This window comes from Protobothrops mucrosquamatus, unplaced genomic scaffold, assembly GCF_001527695.2.
Source record: "Protobothrops mucrosquamatus isolate PMUCROS unplaced genomic scaffold, P.Mucros_1.0 scaffold1170, whole genome shotgun sequence".
Lineage (NCBI taxonomy): Eukaryota > Metazoa > Chordata > Lepidosauria > Squamata > Viperidae > Protobothrops > Protobothrops mucrosquamatus.
Window position 1 is genome coordinate 83,881 of NW_015387384.1, and position 18,855 is coordinate 102,735.

The 18,855-nt window shown below is 46.2% G+C and overlaps 1 protein-coding gene across 1 annotated transcript in view; it reads right to left on the minus strand.

The window, feature by feature from the left end:
• Nucleotides 1-18,596, minus strand: part of MLPH (melanophilin) — a 50,367-nt gene extending 31,771 nt beyond the window's left edge. Inside the window, exons 1-2 of the mRNA XM_015820737.1 lie at nt 18,487-18,596; nt 588-809 (exon numbers count right to left, since the gene is read on the minus strand). Of these exons, the coding sequence (XP_015676223.1) occupies nt 588-809; nt 18,487-18,596 (332 nt within the window). The remainder of the gene's footprint in view (nt 1-587; nt 810-18,486) is intronic.
• Between the last annotated feature and the right edge of the window lie 259 nt (nt 18,597-18,855).

Sequence of the window (18,855 nt, forward strand, 5' to 3'; positions counted from 1 at the left end):
GAGAGAGAGGTGTCTCAATTTATTGTCATCTTTGCAGGAATCACTGTCTTTCAGCATAACATATTTACAAGGGCTATTACAATAAACACCCAAGGAATAATCCTATGTGAATTATAGTTTAGTGTCTCCTTCTTTTAATAATGAAAAAAGTCAGTATTGGCATCTTTCTCTTCCCCCCACCCCCAATCCATTCCTTCCTTTAATTTCTACTCTCATACAGTAGATGTCCACAGAGAGAAGGGATAACAAGAGATGAACCATACTTTGTAACAGCATGACATAAATTTAAATAGTTGCATTCAGCATTGGGCCACAAGGATAAAAGGGTATGGTTTATAACCCATCACCACGCAGGTTTCATCATTTATCTCTCACCATGACTTGTTTTCAGTTCTAGATATACAGGAGGTAGATTCAAATGAACAATACTAACCAAACTAAACACAATATTCTTTGTAAGATGTGCTAAGTCATGAAAACTATACTTCACATGAGAAATTAAAAAGCTTAAGAATATTACTGTTTAATGTCCAGTCAGAACTATAATAAAGAGAGGAGATGACAAAACTCTTGTCTAGCCCACTTACCTAACTAGGCGGCATGGATCACACATCCAACCTTGCTCCTTTTTGTTGTACTGGCTGCAACCTTTGCATATGTACAAGTGACAGTCCAAGCACTGGCGTTTGCTGTTTAATAGAAACTTAAAGGGTTGCAGACAATGGATACAGAGGGTTTTGTTGAGGTGGGATTGAGTGGACAGTAGCTCCCGCTTAGTGCTTTCTTTTTCAATTTTGCATTTTAGATCCCTTTGGGGAAAAATAAATAAACCCTGTCATATGCTTATCAAACAGCACACACACTCACACTCATATATATATGCATGCGTTTCTGAATACTGCAAGCCCTCTAAAGTGAGTGGCCACAATAAATATAATCAGTAATAATATAAAATTAATAATGTCCATATTGTATATTTAAATTAAATGGTGTCAAAAAGGTTTCTCATATTTAATCAGACAAAAATATGAGAGAAAGTGAATTATTCATTCTTAATGGGGTGCTTAAAATTCAATTCCTTATGTGAAACAGAGGAGTAGTGGGTAGCTTTCTGTGATCTACAGTTTAAATTTTATTCTTTTTTCCCCTTAAAAAGAAAAGATCAGAATTTTCACAGATTGATAGGACCAGGATTTTCTGACCTCTGTATCTGAAGCTATATTGTGCATATTATAACTACATTTGTAAGGTTTTTTAAAAAAAGAATGAAAATGTTGCTTCCCTCTTTCCTTGAGTTCTACTGAAAATCAATTTCATACCACCCCCTATTAAATTTACTTCCCCCAAATTGCTCCTTTTATTTATGCGCCAAATACCCCACTTCACCTGTCCTTCTGTCTGAGCCCCTGCTCTTTAGCCACCTCCTGTTGCCTTCTCCTCGTCTGGGGTGGGGGGTGGGCAAATGCTAGGAACCATCAGTCCAATTCACTGTCCAAGCCCACTTTCTCCCTCCAACATTAGCATTTCTATGTTCAGGCACTTTTTCACAACACTTCTCTGCCTTGGCCTCCCACTGCCATATGACATATAAAGTCAGGCCTTCCAAACCTGCTCAGTTAGCTATATCTTCACTTTTGTAACATTGAATAGGAAGGATACAACAGCATTTGCTGTTCAATTTAAGTTTTTAAGATTTGCAAAAGTTGGGCAGGTACCACCAAGCTGCGCATATAAAACTGAATTCTCAAAATCACAGAGAATCTGCATAGATGTAATTCTGTGTAGATTTTGAATTACTTTTAAGCTTTGGCTTCAGTACACTAGAAAGGAAAGATGAGTATTTCTCAACCTTGGCAATTTTGAAATATGTGGATTTTAATTCCTTCTGGCTGGGGGATTCTGGCAGTTGAAGACCATGTTTCTTAAAATTGCTAAGAGTGAGAAACACTTAGGCAGATGAAGCCACTGAAATAATCCCTCCACTTTGTCTGACATTTATGTTTGCTTTTTAAACTTGTTAGATGTCAACTCTGTGGCTTATAGCACATCAAAGAATGTGTGGGAACAAGAGACTGCATTTGGGTATTTTGAAATGACATTCATTATTTAGCTTAGTCATCTAGACTAAAGGAGGGAAAAATTGAGTTTCCCATGGAGCATGATCACCATCTATATCATACTCTAAACTACAGATCTCAAAGTATAAAGCAGACATCCTCTGAAGAAATCTGGCGAATCTTGTCTTTTGTGACCTTTCCCTGTAAAACAAATACTTAGAAGTTCATAAACTTTCTTAATGTCATCATAGCCCTTTGCGATAAACTATCATCATAATCAATCATCATCATTATCATCAACTTTGTCTTGTTTACTGAGGGTTAGTGGGTGGCCAAGGCTAAAAAAACTCAGCTTCCTAGGCCATATTAGCAGAAGTCAGGTTCAAATTAGGGGCTTCCCCTTCATGGTTCTTAATTGCTAAATGAGAATATGCCTGAGTCACAAAATTTAAATGTTACTTAGACTCACTAAGAGTAACATGGGTACTCTGTTTCTTTCTTATTGTTTAGGCATCTGTAGAGTATTTTCAGCACAAATCCAGAAGAATGGTCTTGCATAGTGGCTGTCAGGCATGAAAGACCAGGTCCACATATGAAGGTTCAATTAAACTGATTTATTATTAAAAGCCTATGTACAGGAATCTACTCAACTAACAGTCAGCATCTACTTAGAGTTAGATAAGGGTCAACAGCACTTGGGGTGGGTGGGTGGAGGGCTTTACAACTTCTTTTCTGGCCTTGGGCTGAAGTCAGTATGTTTGCCCTGTAAAGGAATATGGAATAGTAATCTCAGTTTGTAGGAACTAAAAATATATTCCAATCAATATCTCATATACACTTTAAACTGGATTTTACCAGCACAGATCTGCCAGGTTTCTGATAGACTTTTGTTTGCTTTCAGCACAGCTAGAAATACACAGCATCTTTTGTTTGCCTTTGGGGCAATGATTAAGGAATGTAGAATTTGTATTGTAGGACAGGTACTTGATGGCTTATTTCCAGGTGGGTAGGACTGGAAAGTATAACTGGAAAATTTTCATATACATAGTTATTAATGTTGCTCCTGCAGTATATTAACTAGCAAGAGTGCACTGAGATGTTTGCTTTTTCTGTTTTCGCAAATGTCTGGAAGTATGACCAAATAAATATATTGTGTACACAGACAAAAAAGGAGATTAACTTAGGGGCTCAACAAGTCATCTATAGAAGTTGACTGTAGAAGCATTCATACAGTATAGGCCCAGTACTCTTCAATATCTTTATCAATGTCTTAGATGAGAGAATTGAAGAGGAACTCATCAAATCTGCAGATGACACCAAACTGGCAGGAGTTGTTGTGATTCCTCACCAAACAGTGGATTCGGCAGCCGAGTCTAAGGACTCAGATGAGGAGCCTGGAGTGACATTGGAGTCTGAGGAAGATAATGAGGAGCACCAAGACTCACAGTCAGATGAGGAGCCCGGCCCCTCTACTCACGCTTGGGCAGAGACACAGCTGTTTTGGGAGCCTGAGTTGGGCGATGATGAGGAACAGCTGGGGCCAATCCCAGATGCGTGGATGCGCAGAGAGGAGAGGCGAACAAGCCAGAGGAAGGCAGTGGGGCGGCTCCATAGGCAAAGTAAAAGTCATTAAGAAACCACGCCCTGGCTTCCGGTTCCGGATCGCGGCGCCTTCGGCCATGCAGGGAGAGCTCTCTCTCTCTCCGCCGCTCGGTTTCTCTCCGTCAGAAGACCCTGGAAAGAGTCGAAAGTCGCCCTGGAGGGATGACCACCATTGAGGAGGACCTTTAGATCGCGGAGGGGTGGCAGCCCCTCTGTTTGATCCAAGGCAGCTCCTCAGGACTGACGAAGGAGGAAGATCGGCCATTAACATGGCCGATCATCAAGTCGCACCAGCCAAAAGCCAAAATAACAACTAAGCACAGCGAAGCACCGTGCAGGATTTGGGTGAGATCCTTCTTTACCTCTCTTTTACCCTAACTACTTTCCTGTGAAAGCTCTTTGAAACTTCTTCCCCGCTCTCAATTTAGCGGTGTTTGCATACTTGGGAATTTTAATTTTGGAAAGAAAAGGAAAAAAACCAACTAACTTCAATAACTAAATAACTGGATTTTTGTCTTGCGGATATCTTGGGGTCCCAAAACATCCTATTATAGAGACTTAACATCTTCTTTAACTATTAATTTTGGAAAATACTTTTTTTCTGGTTTTTTTTTAACTGAATAAAAAGCTATTAGGCATCTGGAAAAAGATTTTGTGGTCTGCTGGGGACATCTTGTGGCAAAACCTGGCATAGCAATTGAAATTTTTTCTTCAATTGTGCCTGTTGACTCCCTTGATTTGCCCTTCATATTATCAAAAAAGATAAGTAGTGGATACAGCTGGGTGGTGACAATAACTTTTACAAGGTGTGGAGGTGGACATTGCCTGACTCTCATTAAACATAGCCTCCACTAAAGGACTATCTCTAATCACCATGGAAATGGAGGAACTTTATCCACAACTTAACTATAAACTTATCCTTGAAAAAATCCTTGAAGCCACTGAGCTTAAGAGTGAAAGCCAGGGATATTTTCACAAAACTGCAAATTGAACCCTAGACTCCAACTTACAAGTCAAAAAATAATAGAAGAGGAACAATTTAACATCAAAGAGGATTCCACACAACACATACAACTCACTGATAACTTTGATATTCAAACACTGACTTTAACTACAGTTCCTGTAACTCCCAAAGCAACAGGAATTTATCAACAAACACGCTACATTGAGAATTCAGACAACTTAGATAACCAAACAACAATTACAACACTGGATATGATCTTTTATTCTACCCAGACAGAACTTCAAGAAGAAGAAGAGGACCAGACTGAACTGATGATAAACATGTCAAATCAAACATGGAGATTTGAATTATTAGGGCAACAACCTAATAACCATAAAGAGGCCAGTTCTTTTGAAAGATTGTTAACTGGATGTTCTCCCTTGACTCAAACAACAGATGTGGGAATGAAGGGAGACACATCTGAGGTTTTAAAGGCACTGGCATGGAAACTGGCCTGGCACAAAAAGAAAGCCAGAGTTAGATTTAAAAATGGGATGTAGAAATTCATCTAATGGGTTAAGCAGCTTTTTAGAGACAATGATTGATTTAACATTTAGGATTTAGATTTATAATGGGAATTAAAATTAATTGTTAGATTATAGCTTTAATTGTTATATGGAAATAGATTTGTGACAATGAAGGACTTTTTTTAGTAAATGAGGAGTTACTAGGAAGAGAAACAGAATATATCAGTTAATAAAGTAAAAAGCTAAATTTTGGAACAACATGTGTATTTTAGTAACGTTAATTATCTTATAATGAAATGAGGGAAATTAAGGTTATCCGAAGCTTAACATTGGTTATAAAAGGCTAAATTAAAATATGGTAATTGGAATTAAGTAAAACTTTAAAACAGGACTTGGATATGTATAACCAAAATGTTACTAACAAATATATTGATTGACTGAGTTTTAGTTAGAAAATTTATTAATATGAATATGATATAATACTTGTGGGAAATAGAGAGGGAACTATTATTGATGTAACCCGAGATATACATGAATGATTTTGTTATTGAATTATTGATTACCCTATCACCATGCTGCTTCCTGATTACTTGGATGTAAAAATTTGAAAAATTAATAAAACTTGTATTAAAAAAAAAAGAAACCACGCCCTGGCTGGACTATAAAGGGGGAGGTGTGGGAGGAGCTGGTTGCCAAAGGCAACCGTTCACGCTGCGGTTTTGTGTTTTGTTGATTGGGTTGTTTGCCTGCAAAGTCTTGGACACTGAGTCAGGTGTGTAAAAATAAAAAGAGGTTTGTTTTTCTTGTGGGTCCTGCCTGGTTCCATGAAGAGGGGGTTTTCCTCGTGAGTAAAGCAGTTGAGCAAGTACTCCAACATCCCAGAAGACAAACTCAGGATCCAAAAATATCTTGACCAACTTGAACAATGGGCCCTATCCAATAAAATGAGATTCAATGTGGAGAAAAGCAAAGTTTTACAAAATCAAAGGTACAAATACAGATTGGGCAAGACCTGGCTTAAAAACAGTAACTGTGAGAGGGACCTTGGAGTCCTAGTGGACGATCACTTAACCATGAGCCAGCAATGTGCAGCAGCAGCCAAAAAAGCCAATACAATACTGGGTTATATAAACAGAGTCATAGAATCAAGATCACGTGAGGTATTAGTACCGCTTTATAAAAGCCTAGTAAGACCACACCTGGAATGCTGCAGCCAATTTTGGTCACCATATCACAAAAAAGATGTTGAGAGTTTGGGAAAAAAATCAGAGAAGAGCAACTAAGATGATCAAAGGCCTGGAGACTAAAACATATGAAGAACGTCTGCAGGACTTGGGTTTGGCTAGTTCAGGGGTAGGCAACCCAAAACACTCAAAGAGCCACTTGGACCCGTTTCCCTTTGAAAACAAAACACTGGGAGCCGCAAAATCCTTTTGATATCTAAAAGGAAGATAACACTGCATATATCTTTTTTTACCTTTAATATATATATATATCCTTAATATCATTAAAAATGCAAATCCTGGGCATATCAATAAAAATATAAGAAAAACGAACACCAGGATAAAATAAACAGGACTGTTTAATATAAACAAGCCTGTGAGTAAAAAAGTTACTTACTGAGCTTTCATCAGCCAAACTGATGTTAAAATGCTAGGTGATTAGGGAGCGCGGGATGGCAGCAGGTGCCCCGGGACAAGCAGTAGGTGGGGTGGGCGCTCCCAATGTCTGTGGGGGAAGAAGCGGCAAGGAGGCTTCGCGCCCAGTCCAGCCCAACCCCGGCACGACATGGAAAGCGAGGCAGCAGCCCCACATGCGTCGGACCCAACCCTCACAGAGCGCCTTTCTCCCGCCGTCCCGACCCGGTTCCTTACCTTTGCCCGGCTTGTTCCGTGGCCTCATAGCAGCGGCATTGGGCAGGAAGCAGCAAACAGGGCTTGCTGAGGATCGAGCCCCGTTTGCCTCCACCGCCACCCTTGGAGCCGGTGATCAGCAGGGCCCTGTCACGAGAGGACTCAGCGGCGCTGGAGTCCAGCCCTACGAAGCCCACCTTCTTCTCGCCCGAGCTGCCCGGATACATGCCCCCGTTGCGTAACTTCTGCAGCGGTGGCGGCACAGAGGCCGATCACAGGCACAAGCGGGACAGCTGCGGAGGGCAGAGGCGCTGCCTAGGGCCGGAGGGGAGGCCCGGCAGATTGCGGGCACTGGTGGTGGCGTGCGGCTATCCTGCTCATGCGTGCAATCACCCTCCATGCCGCCGTCAGCACCCGCAATCTGCCCGGCCTCCCCTCCGCCTGCTTTGCGCAGCTCCTCCTGGACCCCCTCGCGGCCGCCACCATTCAGGGTAAGATTGCCGCCCCTGCCCCCACGCAGATGCCCTTGCCTCCCCCAAGTCCTTTTTACTAACCTGCCTTTCAGCTGCATTCGGTTCTCCGTTTGCTTCTCAGCCTTCACCAAGTGTTTGTGGACTATCGGTAAAAAAAAAAGTTCCATGACATTTTCTAATTTCTTGTGAGATCTCGCAAGAAGTTAGAAAGTCTCATGGAACTTTTTTTTGTCCCACAAACACATGGTGAAGGCTGAGAAGCGAATGGAGAAACAGAATGCAGCTGAAATGCAGGTTAGTTAAAAAACGTTGGGGGAAACTAGGGCATCTGGGCGGAGGCAGCAACCTTACCCTGTGCTGCTTTGGCAGGTGTCAGGCAGGGGGAGGGAAGCAACAGGCCCCACCTCACCCCTTGCATGGAGCGCGCTGCTCCTGCCGCTCCCTCCACCCCCACACGGTACCTTTTTTCCAGCTCCGATGCATCACTTCCTCCACTGCTGTGTGGGACTGAAAATAAAGTTCAATCAAGCAATTCCAACTTTGCGAGATCTTTTTTTTTCCCGTGAGAAGTTGAAATTGATTGAAACTTTTTTTTTTGCACACGGCGGTGGAGGCCTAGGACTGGGGCGACAGCGCACATGCCCACAGAGAGGGCTCTGCGTGCCACCTGTGGCACGCGTGCCATAGGTTCACCACCACATGGCTAGACAGTCACTTGTCTGAGATGGTATAGGTTCTCCTGCTTGAGCAGGGGGCTGGACTAGAAGACCTCCAAGGTCTATTCCAGTGATGGCGAACCTTTTAGACACCAAACTGCAACCCAAAACCCACTTATGTATCGTTGGGTGCCGGGTGGGCATGGCCCATTGAGTGGGTGTGGCCCATTGGGTGGGTGTAGCCAATTGGATGGGCGTGGTTTTGGTGGTAACAGCAGACTGGGTGGCATTAAAAAGTTCAATCGATGAATTCCAACTTTGTGAGATCTTTTTTTTTCTGCGAGAAGTTGAAATTGATTGATTGAATCTTTTTTTTTTTGCACACGGCGGTGGAGGCCTAAAGCGAAAAGGTTTTATAAAACCCAGCTGAAAGCCTAGGACTGGGGCGACAATGTGCGTGCCCACAGAGAGAACTCTGCATGCCACCTGTGGCACGCGTGCCATAGGTTCGCCACCACGGGCCTAGGATCTGGACTCTTAAGCCTGTCATTGATAGCAATTTAACCAGCCAATTTGAACTGCAAGGTTGCCATGCTCTGGATTACTCTGATTAACAATGTCATTTATTGGGACTCTGAAAGCTCATCTTCTCTGTAAACAGCACCTGCCCTGTGAGAGATTTCCCGAGATCTGGATAGCAACTCACTTTGCTGCCTTTGGCAAGGGAGACCCTTCGCTTCAACCCATTAGCCATCTTTTTATCTGTTATGTTTTATTGCTTTTATTGTAATTTTTTCAATTGTTGTGAGCGATCCAGAATGGTTGAGAGTTAGAGGGAATACAAGTTTAATGAATTATTACCTAATAGTCTCTTGATATTTCAGCACAATTGAGAACTGTTCTCTATATCTTTGTGTGCTTCTACCATCACAGAAACGTAAACAAAAACTGAATGTGTGAAATACTCCTCTTAATGCTAGAAATCCACATTAGAAACAGCAAATTAAAACAAAACTGTTACAGGTAAGCATTACATTCAGATTAAGTTAAATTCTGATTAAGTTAAATTAAGGTTAAGGCAACTGAGTACATCTTGCCTAATGAAGAGAAGTATTAGGGGTGACATGATTAACATGAGGGGCTGACACAGAAATGAGGGGGTTGACTTATTCTCCAAAGCACCTGAGGGCAGGACAAGAAGCAATGGGTGGAAGCTTGTCAGAGGGAATTCCAACCTGGAGCCAAGAAGAAATTTCCTGACAACAATTAACCAATGGAACAACTTGTTTCCCAGAGTTGTGTATGCTCCATCGCTGGACATTTTTAAGAAAAGATTCTACAATTACCGTATATACTCGAGTATAAGCCGAGTTTTTCAGCCCATTTTTTGAGCTGAAAAATGCCCCCCTAGGCTTATACTCGGGTCAATATTTTTCCCCAGTTCTTTGTGGACTTACAATATCCGAGCACCGTTTAAAGAGACGCCGAAGGAAGACGGTGCCCAACTGCGCGCCTTTCCCCCTTGGCGGGGTGGCCTTTTGCAAAGTCTTTTGCTCGGATATTGTAAGTCCACAGCAGCGCGGGCGGCAGCAGCAGCGGCGGCGTCTCCCGCTCCGAATCCCAGGCTGGAGTCAAGCCCTTTTCAAAAGCGCCGGCTCGGGAGCGAAAGTAAAAGGGGCGGGGGAGTGGGGCTTCGTTCACGCGCGGATCCCCTACGCTCGTATTTATTTACCGTATTATGCCCCGGTTGGCGGCGGCGGCAGCAGAAACAGCAGCCTCCTTCCTCGGTTAGCTCCGATTCCCTCCCCCCGTGTCGCCTCTGAGCTGCAGGACTCCGCCGCTTGCTTTATAAACCCTTGGCCGCTGCTCCATCCACACACGCTCGCGCAGGGAAAGGGGGAAACGGGTGGGCCAGCCGGCTCCCCTCTCCTCTTTGTGTGTGTGTGTGTGTTTGTCTCTCTCTCTCTCAATTCTCCCCCACCCCAAAAGCGGGGAAGGGGCGACCTTGCAAAAGGGAGGGGGCTTCTCCCGGTTGCGGGGAAGGCTGGAGGTGCGCCTTTCTCGGCCAGCCCGGGTAAATTCGGCCGTATTCTTCAATACGGGCCGGCCCCAGCAGTTCCGGCTGGTTGCCGGCAGTTGGCTGTTCCTCCCTGGCCGCCTCGGCCCCCCCGGCCCTGTCGGTGAGCGCCCGGCANGCGCGAGGCGTCTGGCGTTCCCCCTCGCGCTTGGCTGCGGCGGCCCGGGGTATTCCGTCCCGGCCTCGACACGCAGCGCCGCAGGGAACGGAAGGGGGGAGGGCCGTACCTGGAGCATCACATGAAGAATTGGCTGAAGAATACGGCCGAATTTACCCGGGCTGGCGCAGGGAAAGGGGGAAACGGGTGGGCCGGCCGGCTCCCCTCTCCTCTTTGTGTGTGTGTGTGTGTGTGTGTGTCTCTCTCTCTCAATTCTCCCCCACCCCAAAAGCGGGGAGGGGCGACCTTGCAAAAGGGAGGGGGCTTCTCCCGGTTGCGGGGAAGGCTTGAGGTGCGCCTTTCTCGGCCAGCCCGGGTAAATTCGCCCGTATTCTTCAATACGGGCCGGCCCCAGCAGTTCCGGCTGGTTGCCGGCAGTTGGCTGTTCCTCCCTGGCCGCCGCGGGCCCCCCGGCCCTGTCGGTGAGCGCCCGGCAGAGCGCAGCGTCACCAGGCCTCCCCCCTTCGCGCGAGGCATCTGGCGTTCCCCCTTGTGCTTGGCTGCGGCGGCCCAGGGTATTCCGTCCCGGCCTCGACACGCAGCGCCGCAGGGAACGGAAGGGGGGAGGGCCGTACCTGGAGCATCACATGAAGAATTGGCTGAAGAATACGGCCGAATTTACCCGGGCTGGCCGAGAAAGGCGCACCTCAAGCCTTCCCCGCAACCGGGAGAAGCCCCCTCCCTTTTGCAAGGTCGCCCCCTCCCCGCTTTTGGGGTGGGGGAGAATTGAGAGACACACACACACATACACACACAAAGAGGAGAGGGGAGCCAGCCGGCCCACCCGTTTCCCCCTTTCCCTGCGCCAGCCCGGGTAAATTCGGCCGTATTCTTCAGCCAATTCTTCATGTGATGCTCCAGGTACGGCCCTCCCCCCTTCCGTTCCCTGCGGCGCTGCGTGTCGAGGCCGGGACGGAATACCCCGGGCCGCCGCAGCCAAGCGCGAGGGGGAACGCCAGACGCCTCGCGCGAAGGGGGGAGGCCTGGTGACGCTACGCTCTGCCGGGCGCTCACCGACAGGGCCGGGGGGCCCGAGGCGGCCAGGGAGGAACAGCCAACTGCCGGCAACCAGCCGGAACTGCTGGGGCCGGCCCGTATTGAAGAATACGGCCGAATTTACCCGGGCTGGCCGAGAAAGGCGCACCTCCAGCCTTCCCCGCAACCGGGAGAAGCCCCCTCCCTTTTGCAAGGTGGCCCCCTCCCCGCTTTTGGGGTGGGGGAGAATTGAGAGAGAGAGAGAGACAAACACACACACACACACACAAAGAGGAGAGGGGAGCCGGCCGGCCCACCCGTTTCCCCCTTTCCCTGCGCGAGCGTGTGTGGATTTCCCCCCCTTTTTTTCTGCCCGCCTCTCTCGCCCGCCCACCCGGTTCCAGCTTCTCACTATCCAAGAATACCCTTCCAGCTGACGTGGGGCGTGTTATCAACTATTGCTCCTTTGTGCAAAGTGCTACAATCGCGCGGTTACCAGAGGGGTGGGGTTGCAAAGAGGCCGATTAGCCCAGGCGGAAAAATGTGTGTGCTGAAAAATGCCCCCTCGGCTTATACGCGAGTCACCATTTTTTCCCAGTTCTTTGTGGCAAAATAGGTCCCTCGGCTTATAGACGGGTCGACTTATACTCGAGTATATACGGGTATTTGTCTGGAATGGTATAGAATCTCCTATCTTGAGCAGAGGGTTGGACTAAAAGACTTCCAGGGTCCCTTCCAGTCTTATGATTTCATGATTCTATATTCTACTATATCAGATCATGAATGGAGCAGCAACACAGAGATTGCAACAGGCAGCAGCTATCTAATGACAAAAAAGGATAGAGGAGACCTAATTTGGAAAGGAACAAGACAAAGGCAGCGATATAGATGATAAGTGGGAAAGCTAATTTTGGAATTGTCACTGCTTCAGACAGGGAGGCAGTGCAGAGAGTGGTGAGAATGGCCGAAAAGATCATTGGCAGTTCCCTCCCTCCCATCCAGGACATAGCACAGAAGTGCTGCTTGAGCAGGGTCCGTAAGATTATCTGGGACACTACACATCCTCTTCACGACCTGTTTTCCTTGTTACCTTCTGGGAGGAGGCTTCGTGGTAACCGAAGCAGAACATCCAGATTCAGCCAGAGTTTCATTCCATAGAGCATTAACCTTGCGAACTCTCAAGTTTCCTCCTTCCATTATATATTCAAGATGGACAATATTTAATATTTATTTGCTACGTATATGTAGGGATGTGAGTCTATGCATATGTTGTTCATAGTATGTTTAGGTGTGTGTCATATATGTGTTTCACTTTGAGAGAGGGCAACTAAATTTCATTTTTGATGTGTGCCATTGTGCCCACAGTATAAAAATGACAATAAAGGTTATCTTATCTTATCTTATTCTGTCAATGCTGCTAACATTGGATGTTTTTGCTTTGACAGCAGTTGGAGATGCAACCATGTTCTTCTTATGTTTTACTCTTAGAGTTAGAGTTAGAGTTAGAGTTAGATGATGCTGGGGGGAGGAATGTGCATGAGAATTTAGCTAGACATAACAATACTGGACCTAGTGTGTGAACCAAGGTTATTGAAATAAGAGATGATAAGAATTGGTGGGCTGGAGAACTGGAGGGAAAGCCTGCATTTCAAACTAATTGGAGAATGTGATTTATGACTGTTAATTGAAGGAGGGAATTGTGCTTTGATACTATGTGCTCAGGGGAGGGGAATCCAGTTTTTGGCTTCAATTATGTTAGTGTTGATGCTCTGCTTCTCTAATAAAGATTCTTTAAGGTAAACAATGCCTCAAAGTTCTTTGAAGAGTTTCATCTGTCGGAACTATGACATATTCCAGGTTTGCATCTGAATGCACAAATTCCTGCCAAGAAAATGTTCCTCTTTGGCTGGTACATTTAGTGATGCCATTTGTTGGAAGGCCTGGATTATTTGCAAGTCTCTTATAAATGTTCTTATTTGCAGCCTCTAAATCAGACATGTCAAACACAAGGCCTGCGGGTCGTATCTGACTCGTCAAGAGCCCAAATTTGGCGCCTGGAGCTGTTCCAGAAATGGCAAGGGACCGGCCCCGCTGCCCCAGCCCTGGCCCACCCCAACTCAGCTGGGCGCCCTCCTGGCGCACGCACAGGAAATGGCGAGCACTCGGAGTCTGGTGGTGCCTCGCCCCACCCCTCCCGGCCTTGCCCGTCATGCCCGCCATGCCCCGCTTTACTGGGCCTCTCCTTGTCCAGCTCCACTTTGCTGGGCCAGGCACCAAAGTGCCGCTGAAAACAGCGGAGTCTGTGTGCACGCTTGCCTTGCCTGCGTCAGCCATGCTCTCCATGGCGCACTACAGTTGGTCTGAGGCATGGTGAGCATGGCTGATGGTTGAGCTTGTAGCAGGTGCACACACAGACTCCGCTCTTTTTGGCGGCCCTTCCTGCTGCTGGGGCTGCTTCTCGCCTTCCTCCACGCTAGCGCCTCCATGCCTTGCTCGCCAGCCTGATTCACAGCCTGCAAGGTTTCCCTTTCACTGGGATCACCCCGCCTCCGAGTGGGAAAGCCACAGCCGGTGGCAGCATGGCCACTGGCGATGCTGCCAGTCTCTCCCCCTCCCCTTGCCCCTTCCTGAGCATGGAGGAGACAAAATGGGACTTTTAGCCCATGGGGCTTCTGCCTGCCAGCATGTGATAGGAGATTGCAGGGGCTGTCGGGGGACACGGCAGGTGAACAGCGGTGGCATGTGGTTTCTGGCATGGGGGGTCGGAAGCAAAACTGTCCTTTTAGCAGGCATAGAGTCAATCCCGGTATGGAGGCAACGGAGGGGAGGGTGGACTAAAAGGGAAGCCACTGCTCCGCATTTTTTTTAAGCTGCCAGAGGCTCCCATTTTGACCCCTTCCCCTATCGTTTCCTCCTGCTCTGTGGCTCTCAGCTCACCTTTCCCAGAACCTGAGCACGTGTTTGTGTGAGTGTGTGTGTGTGTGCATGCGTGGGGGGGGTTTTCTCACCTCTTGCAGCCCCACGCTGTGACATTGAGGAGGAAAAGAACTGGTGAGATAAGAGAAACTGTGATGGGAGCTTCTTCCAGCCTTCCACGGGGCTGGGGGCGGGAGCTGAGTGGGCCAGGGTGCGATGCGATCGGCAGCAAGTTGAGAAAAAGAAACAAATACTCCAAAAAACCAGCTTTCATTAGTTTTCAGCCTGCCATTGCAGAAGGTCTCTGTTGAGGGTGCGGGGCTGCAAGGGGTGAGAGACACACATACACACCTTCGCGCGCGCTCACACACACACACACACACAAACACATGTGTGGGTCTGGGAGAGGTGAGTTGAGCCATGCAGAGGCAATGACAGGGGGGAGGGGAAGCCTTTGCCCACTGCTGGCTGCCTGTTGCCATCTCTGCACGGAGCCTCTGGCAGCTTAAAAAAAGGAAGAAAGGGAGGGAGGGAGGGAGGAAGGAAGGAAGGAAGGAAGGAGTCAGGGAGGGAGAGAGGGAGGAGTAGTCAGGGAGGGGGGGAGAGGCATTTCGGTTGGAAATGCCCCAGTTCAAAGGAGAAAGCTATTTTGTGTTCTGTTTTGTCACAGACAGAACTTTGTTGGCAATCCAAGTTAACATTGGTATTCTTGAACTGTGAGCCCTTAGGAAAGTATCCCCTCCTTATATGTTGCAAACAGCCATTTCCAGTGGGGAAAGCAGGACAAAGCAGAGTGGGGGAAAATATTTTCCTTTGGTATATTTCCAGTCTGAATTAGACCAAGGCAGGCTCCTTACAGGAGAGCCCTTTTAAGGATTATGTATTAATAGAAAAATGACTAACCTACCTCTGCTCATAAAAGCTAAAGCTGTTTGCACATAAAAAACAGAGGAGCTCTGATTAACTATCACAGCCACCATTTTGACAGTTTTGCTGTACTGTTGTCTGTGGACGCCCCCACTAAAAGCAAGCATGGGATAAACTGAGCCTGGTTTGTTTTCAGTCTTTTAAGTGGCCACAAACTACTAGCAAAAGTGGCATTTGATCACAAGGCAAGGAGGCATCGAGAAATGTTTCCCCATTTGCATCTGAGCATCCAAAAAGGGACAGAAAAGGAGAAAGGAAAGAGGAAAGACAAAGAAAAAAGAAAAAAGAAGGAAAGAGGGGAAGAGAGTAAGGAAGGAAAAAGAAGGAAAGAGGGGAAGAAGAAAGAAAGGAGAATAAAGAGGGAACAAAAAAGAAGGGAAGAAGGAAGGAAGGAAGGAAGGAAGGAAGGAAGGAAGGAAGGGAAGGAAGGGTATTAAAATGAGAGAGAGGGAGGGTCTGAGGGAAGTTCTGCCTTAACACTTGGCCACCAGCAATCCTGCTGTCCTTTTGCCATCCTCTTGTCTCCTCCTCCTGATCTCTCCTGATGGTCTCCCATCCTATTGCTGAGGATGCTTTAGTTACAAAGCCAGGTTTCCTCGCTTGGAGAGGGAGTGGGCCTCCCTCTGACCCACATACTTTGCCCTTCTGCACACATCATGAGCAATCTGGCCAAGGAGAGCAAGAACAGCAGCAGCAGCTTCGAGGAGGAGGTAAGTGCAGCAGGGCACCTCCTTGGGACAGCAGGGCTGGCCTGAGCTGGGCTGTGGGGTCCTGGTGTTCTGGGAGCTCGAGGACCAGGCTGGGCGCTTGCCCTCTATTGTCCAGGGCTCCAGGCAGTCTGCGCTGTCATCTGGGGGTCTTCCACATGGCCTGAGACAGCCATGTGACACCCCTGCTCTAAATGCTTATAAATAATTAAGTGGGGATCTGGCTGCAATCACTAATTCAGGTTGGATACAACATACTCTGAGTAGAACTGTCCTCATAAAGTATTTGGAAACCTCAGTTATCAGAACTAGATTTTGGTGGAAATCTAGTCTATTTTGGGGCACAGCTGAAGTGATACTTATTTCCTAAAACGGTGGTCCCCAACCTTTGTGGCTTGGCGGCCTGGCTGAGGGGAGTGAGAGGGGAACTGGGCCATGTGAGTGGTGGGCCGGCACATGCGCAGCTCCACTCACACAAGAGAGAAGCCTTTGGGGACCCTGTGTAAGAGTCATCCCAAGAAATTTGGCCAACAGTTAAAAGGATTCTTATTTCAGCATACTTTTGAATTATTTTACTTTTGCACTATACATGTGGCACTGTTATTAACTCCTCTCTCTTTAATACTACCATGTTTCCCTGAAAATAGGACCTTGATTTTTTTTCCCTCCAAAAGAGGCACCAGGTCTTATTTTCAGGGGTGGGTGGGTGTCTTTTCCACTCACTTCCGGCACCGACAGCCCCGCCCAGCCAGCCCACTTCCTCTGGGGCCGAAGGAGCAGCTTTGTTCTGCATCTGAGAATAGAACTCTGGCCTGCATTTCATAGTCAAAGGCCATTCTGGAAGGTCACTGAAGCTGAGAACCGAGCTAATCCATAGCTCAGTTCTCGGCTGCAGAGGCCTTGCAGAACCGAGTTATGCATTCAGTCCATAGCTTGGTTCTCAGCTGTAGTGGCCTTCCGGAAAGGCCTCTGACTATGAAATGCAGACCTGGGGATCCCACAGAAGTGGTCCGGCAAGAAGAGACCTGGTTCCAAGGTAAGCTGGTGTGGGACGTGTGGGGCAGCTCCACCCCCACCCTAGCTTGATTTTTAGGTGTGCGCCTCACCCCAAAACTAGGTCTTCTTTTTTGACTAGGGCTTATATTAGGCCCACCCACAAAAATCAAGCTAGGGCTTATTTTCGGGGTAGGTCTTACTTTGGGGTAAACACGGTAATAGCAATAGCACTTAGATTTATATACCGCTTCACATGCTTTACAGCCCTCTCTAAGCAGTTTACAGTGTCAGCATATTGCCCCCAACAATCTGGGTCCTGATTTTACCAACCTCAGAAGGATGGAAGACTGAGTCAACCTTGAGCCGGGAAAACTTGAACTGCCGAATTCCTGGCAGCCAGGAGTCAGCAGAAGTAGCCTACAATGCTGCATTCTAACCATGGTGTAGTGACATTATTGTGGTTAAGATTTTATTGCATATATTTATTCCATGGAGTAAGCTATTTTGATGGCTCTGGTACTTGAGATAAACTAAAATAAATCAATAAATTGGCTGAATTCCATACAAGACATGGAGTCTATAATTCAGGTTGTTGCTTTTCTCAAAAAAAAAAATGTGAGAAACAGCAGAAGCCTATGTTAACACTGGAAGTCAGTGGACAGTAGAAGCAAATGGGGCAGCTTTCCAGGGGCCCAAAGAGTTCCAGATAGCTACAATAATCCATCTGTTTTTGAGAAAGGCCTATGAAGCCAAGTACAAGAAGCCATTCTGAATTCTTCTGCAATGTGAACACACAAAGTCTAAATTGCCTCTAGGGAAAGATTTAGAGTGATTAGATGATAATATTTTTCTCATTTTTTGCCAAAATGTTCCTCTTCCTGAACCACTCAGAGTACAGTCTGCTCACCATGGACATAGGAAAATATTATTTTTTCTGATTATGGATACTGTAGAGTTATTAATATCAGTGTATACTTTAAGGAGCCTCCCATTTTGATGAGTCACTTCCAGACTCTTCCCACAAAATAAAGCTTTTAACAAGGCTGAATTGGGCTTTCCTGTCTCCTTAATATTTGTCCCTCTTCTTTCCTATACTTATATTAGCTTTTCAAGACAAAGCCCAGCACTGAACAGCATACATTTTGTGATGTATGGCAATGTGTCCTGTCTAGCCAAAGCCTCTATCAGACCAAACAAGGCTTTTACACATCAAACCTTACTATAAGTCATTCAAATTCTTCTCCACTCTCTCACATTCCTCTTTTATGGATTCAGAAACAAACAAACAAAAAAAGCAATGGCTGTCACAGATCTTTCCAACATTCAAATGTGTTAATTGAGTATTTCATGTTTGGCTAAAAGTTCTTTCCAACTTCATGATTCAATCTTGGTATTCTGCTTATATTCTCAAAAAAAGAAAAGAAAAGAAAAAAAGAAATGGAGAGCAGCCTATTAAATGAGCAAGATTATAAATCTGAATAAACCATTTGTGATTATATAATTTGGTTTTATATGGTTCAATATAAATAAAAAAACACCTTGGAAGCAATGCATATTAAAAATCCACTTTGCATTTTCATTTGACAAGTCACCAAGCATTTCTATGTTTTAAATACTCACTCTAAACGCTCTTCCTCTGTTTTGCGCAGATCAAAGTCCCGCTGAACTACTTCCCAGACATGTTTGGCCTCTTCATCTGTTAATCTGGAAAGATCGAGCTTCTTTCCCATTTTTAGAAAATTAAAACTCCTAAAACTGAAATAAAGGTAAGATAAATGTAATCAAATCGGACACACCTTTAGTTATTTCCAAGGCACATTTAGTGTCAGCTCTATCTGGTTTGGCTTGGCGCCTCACAGGCATCCTGCCATCAAAGGCTAGAAGGGAAGGAGGATGGAAGGGGAGGAAGATAGAAGGGCAATAAAACTTTGTGTGTATGTGATGGGAAATCAGGAAGGGGGAATGACAGGTGATAAAAACCAGAGCAGC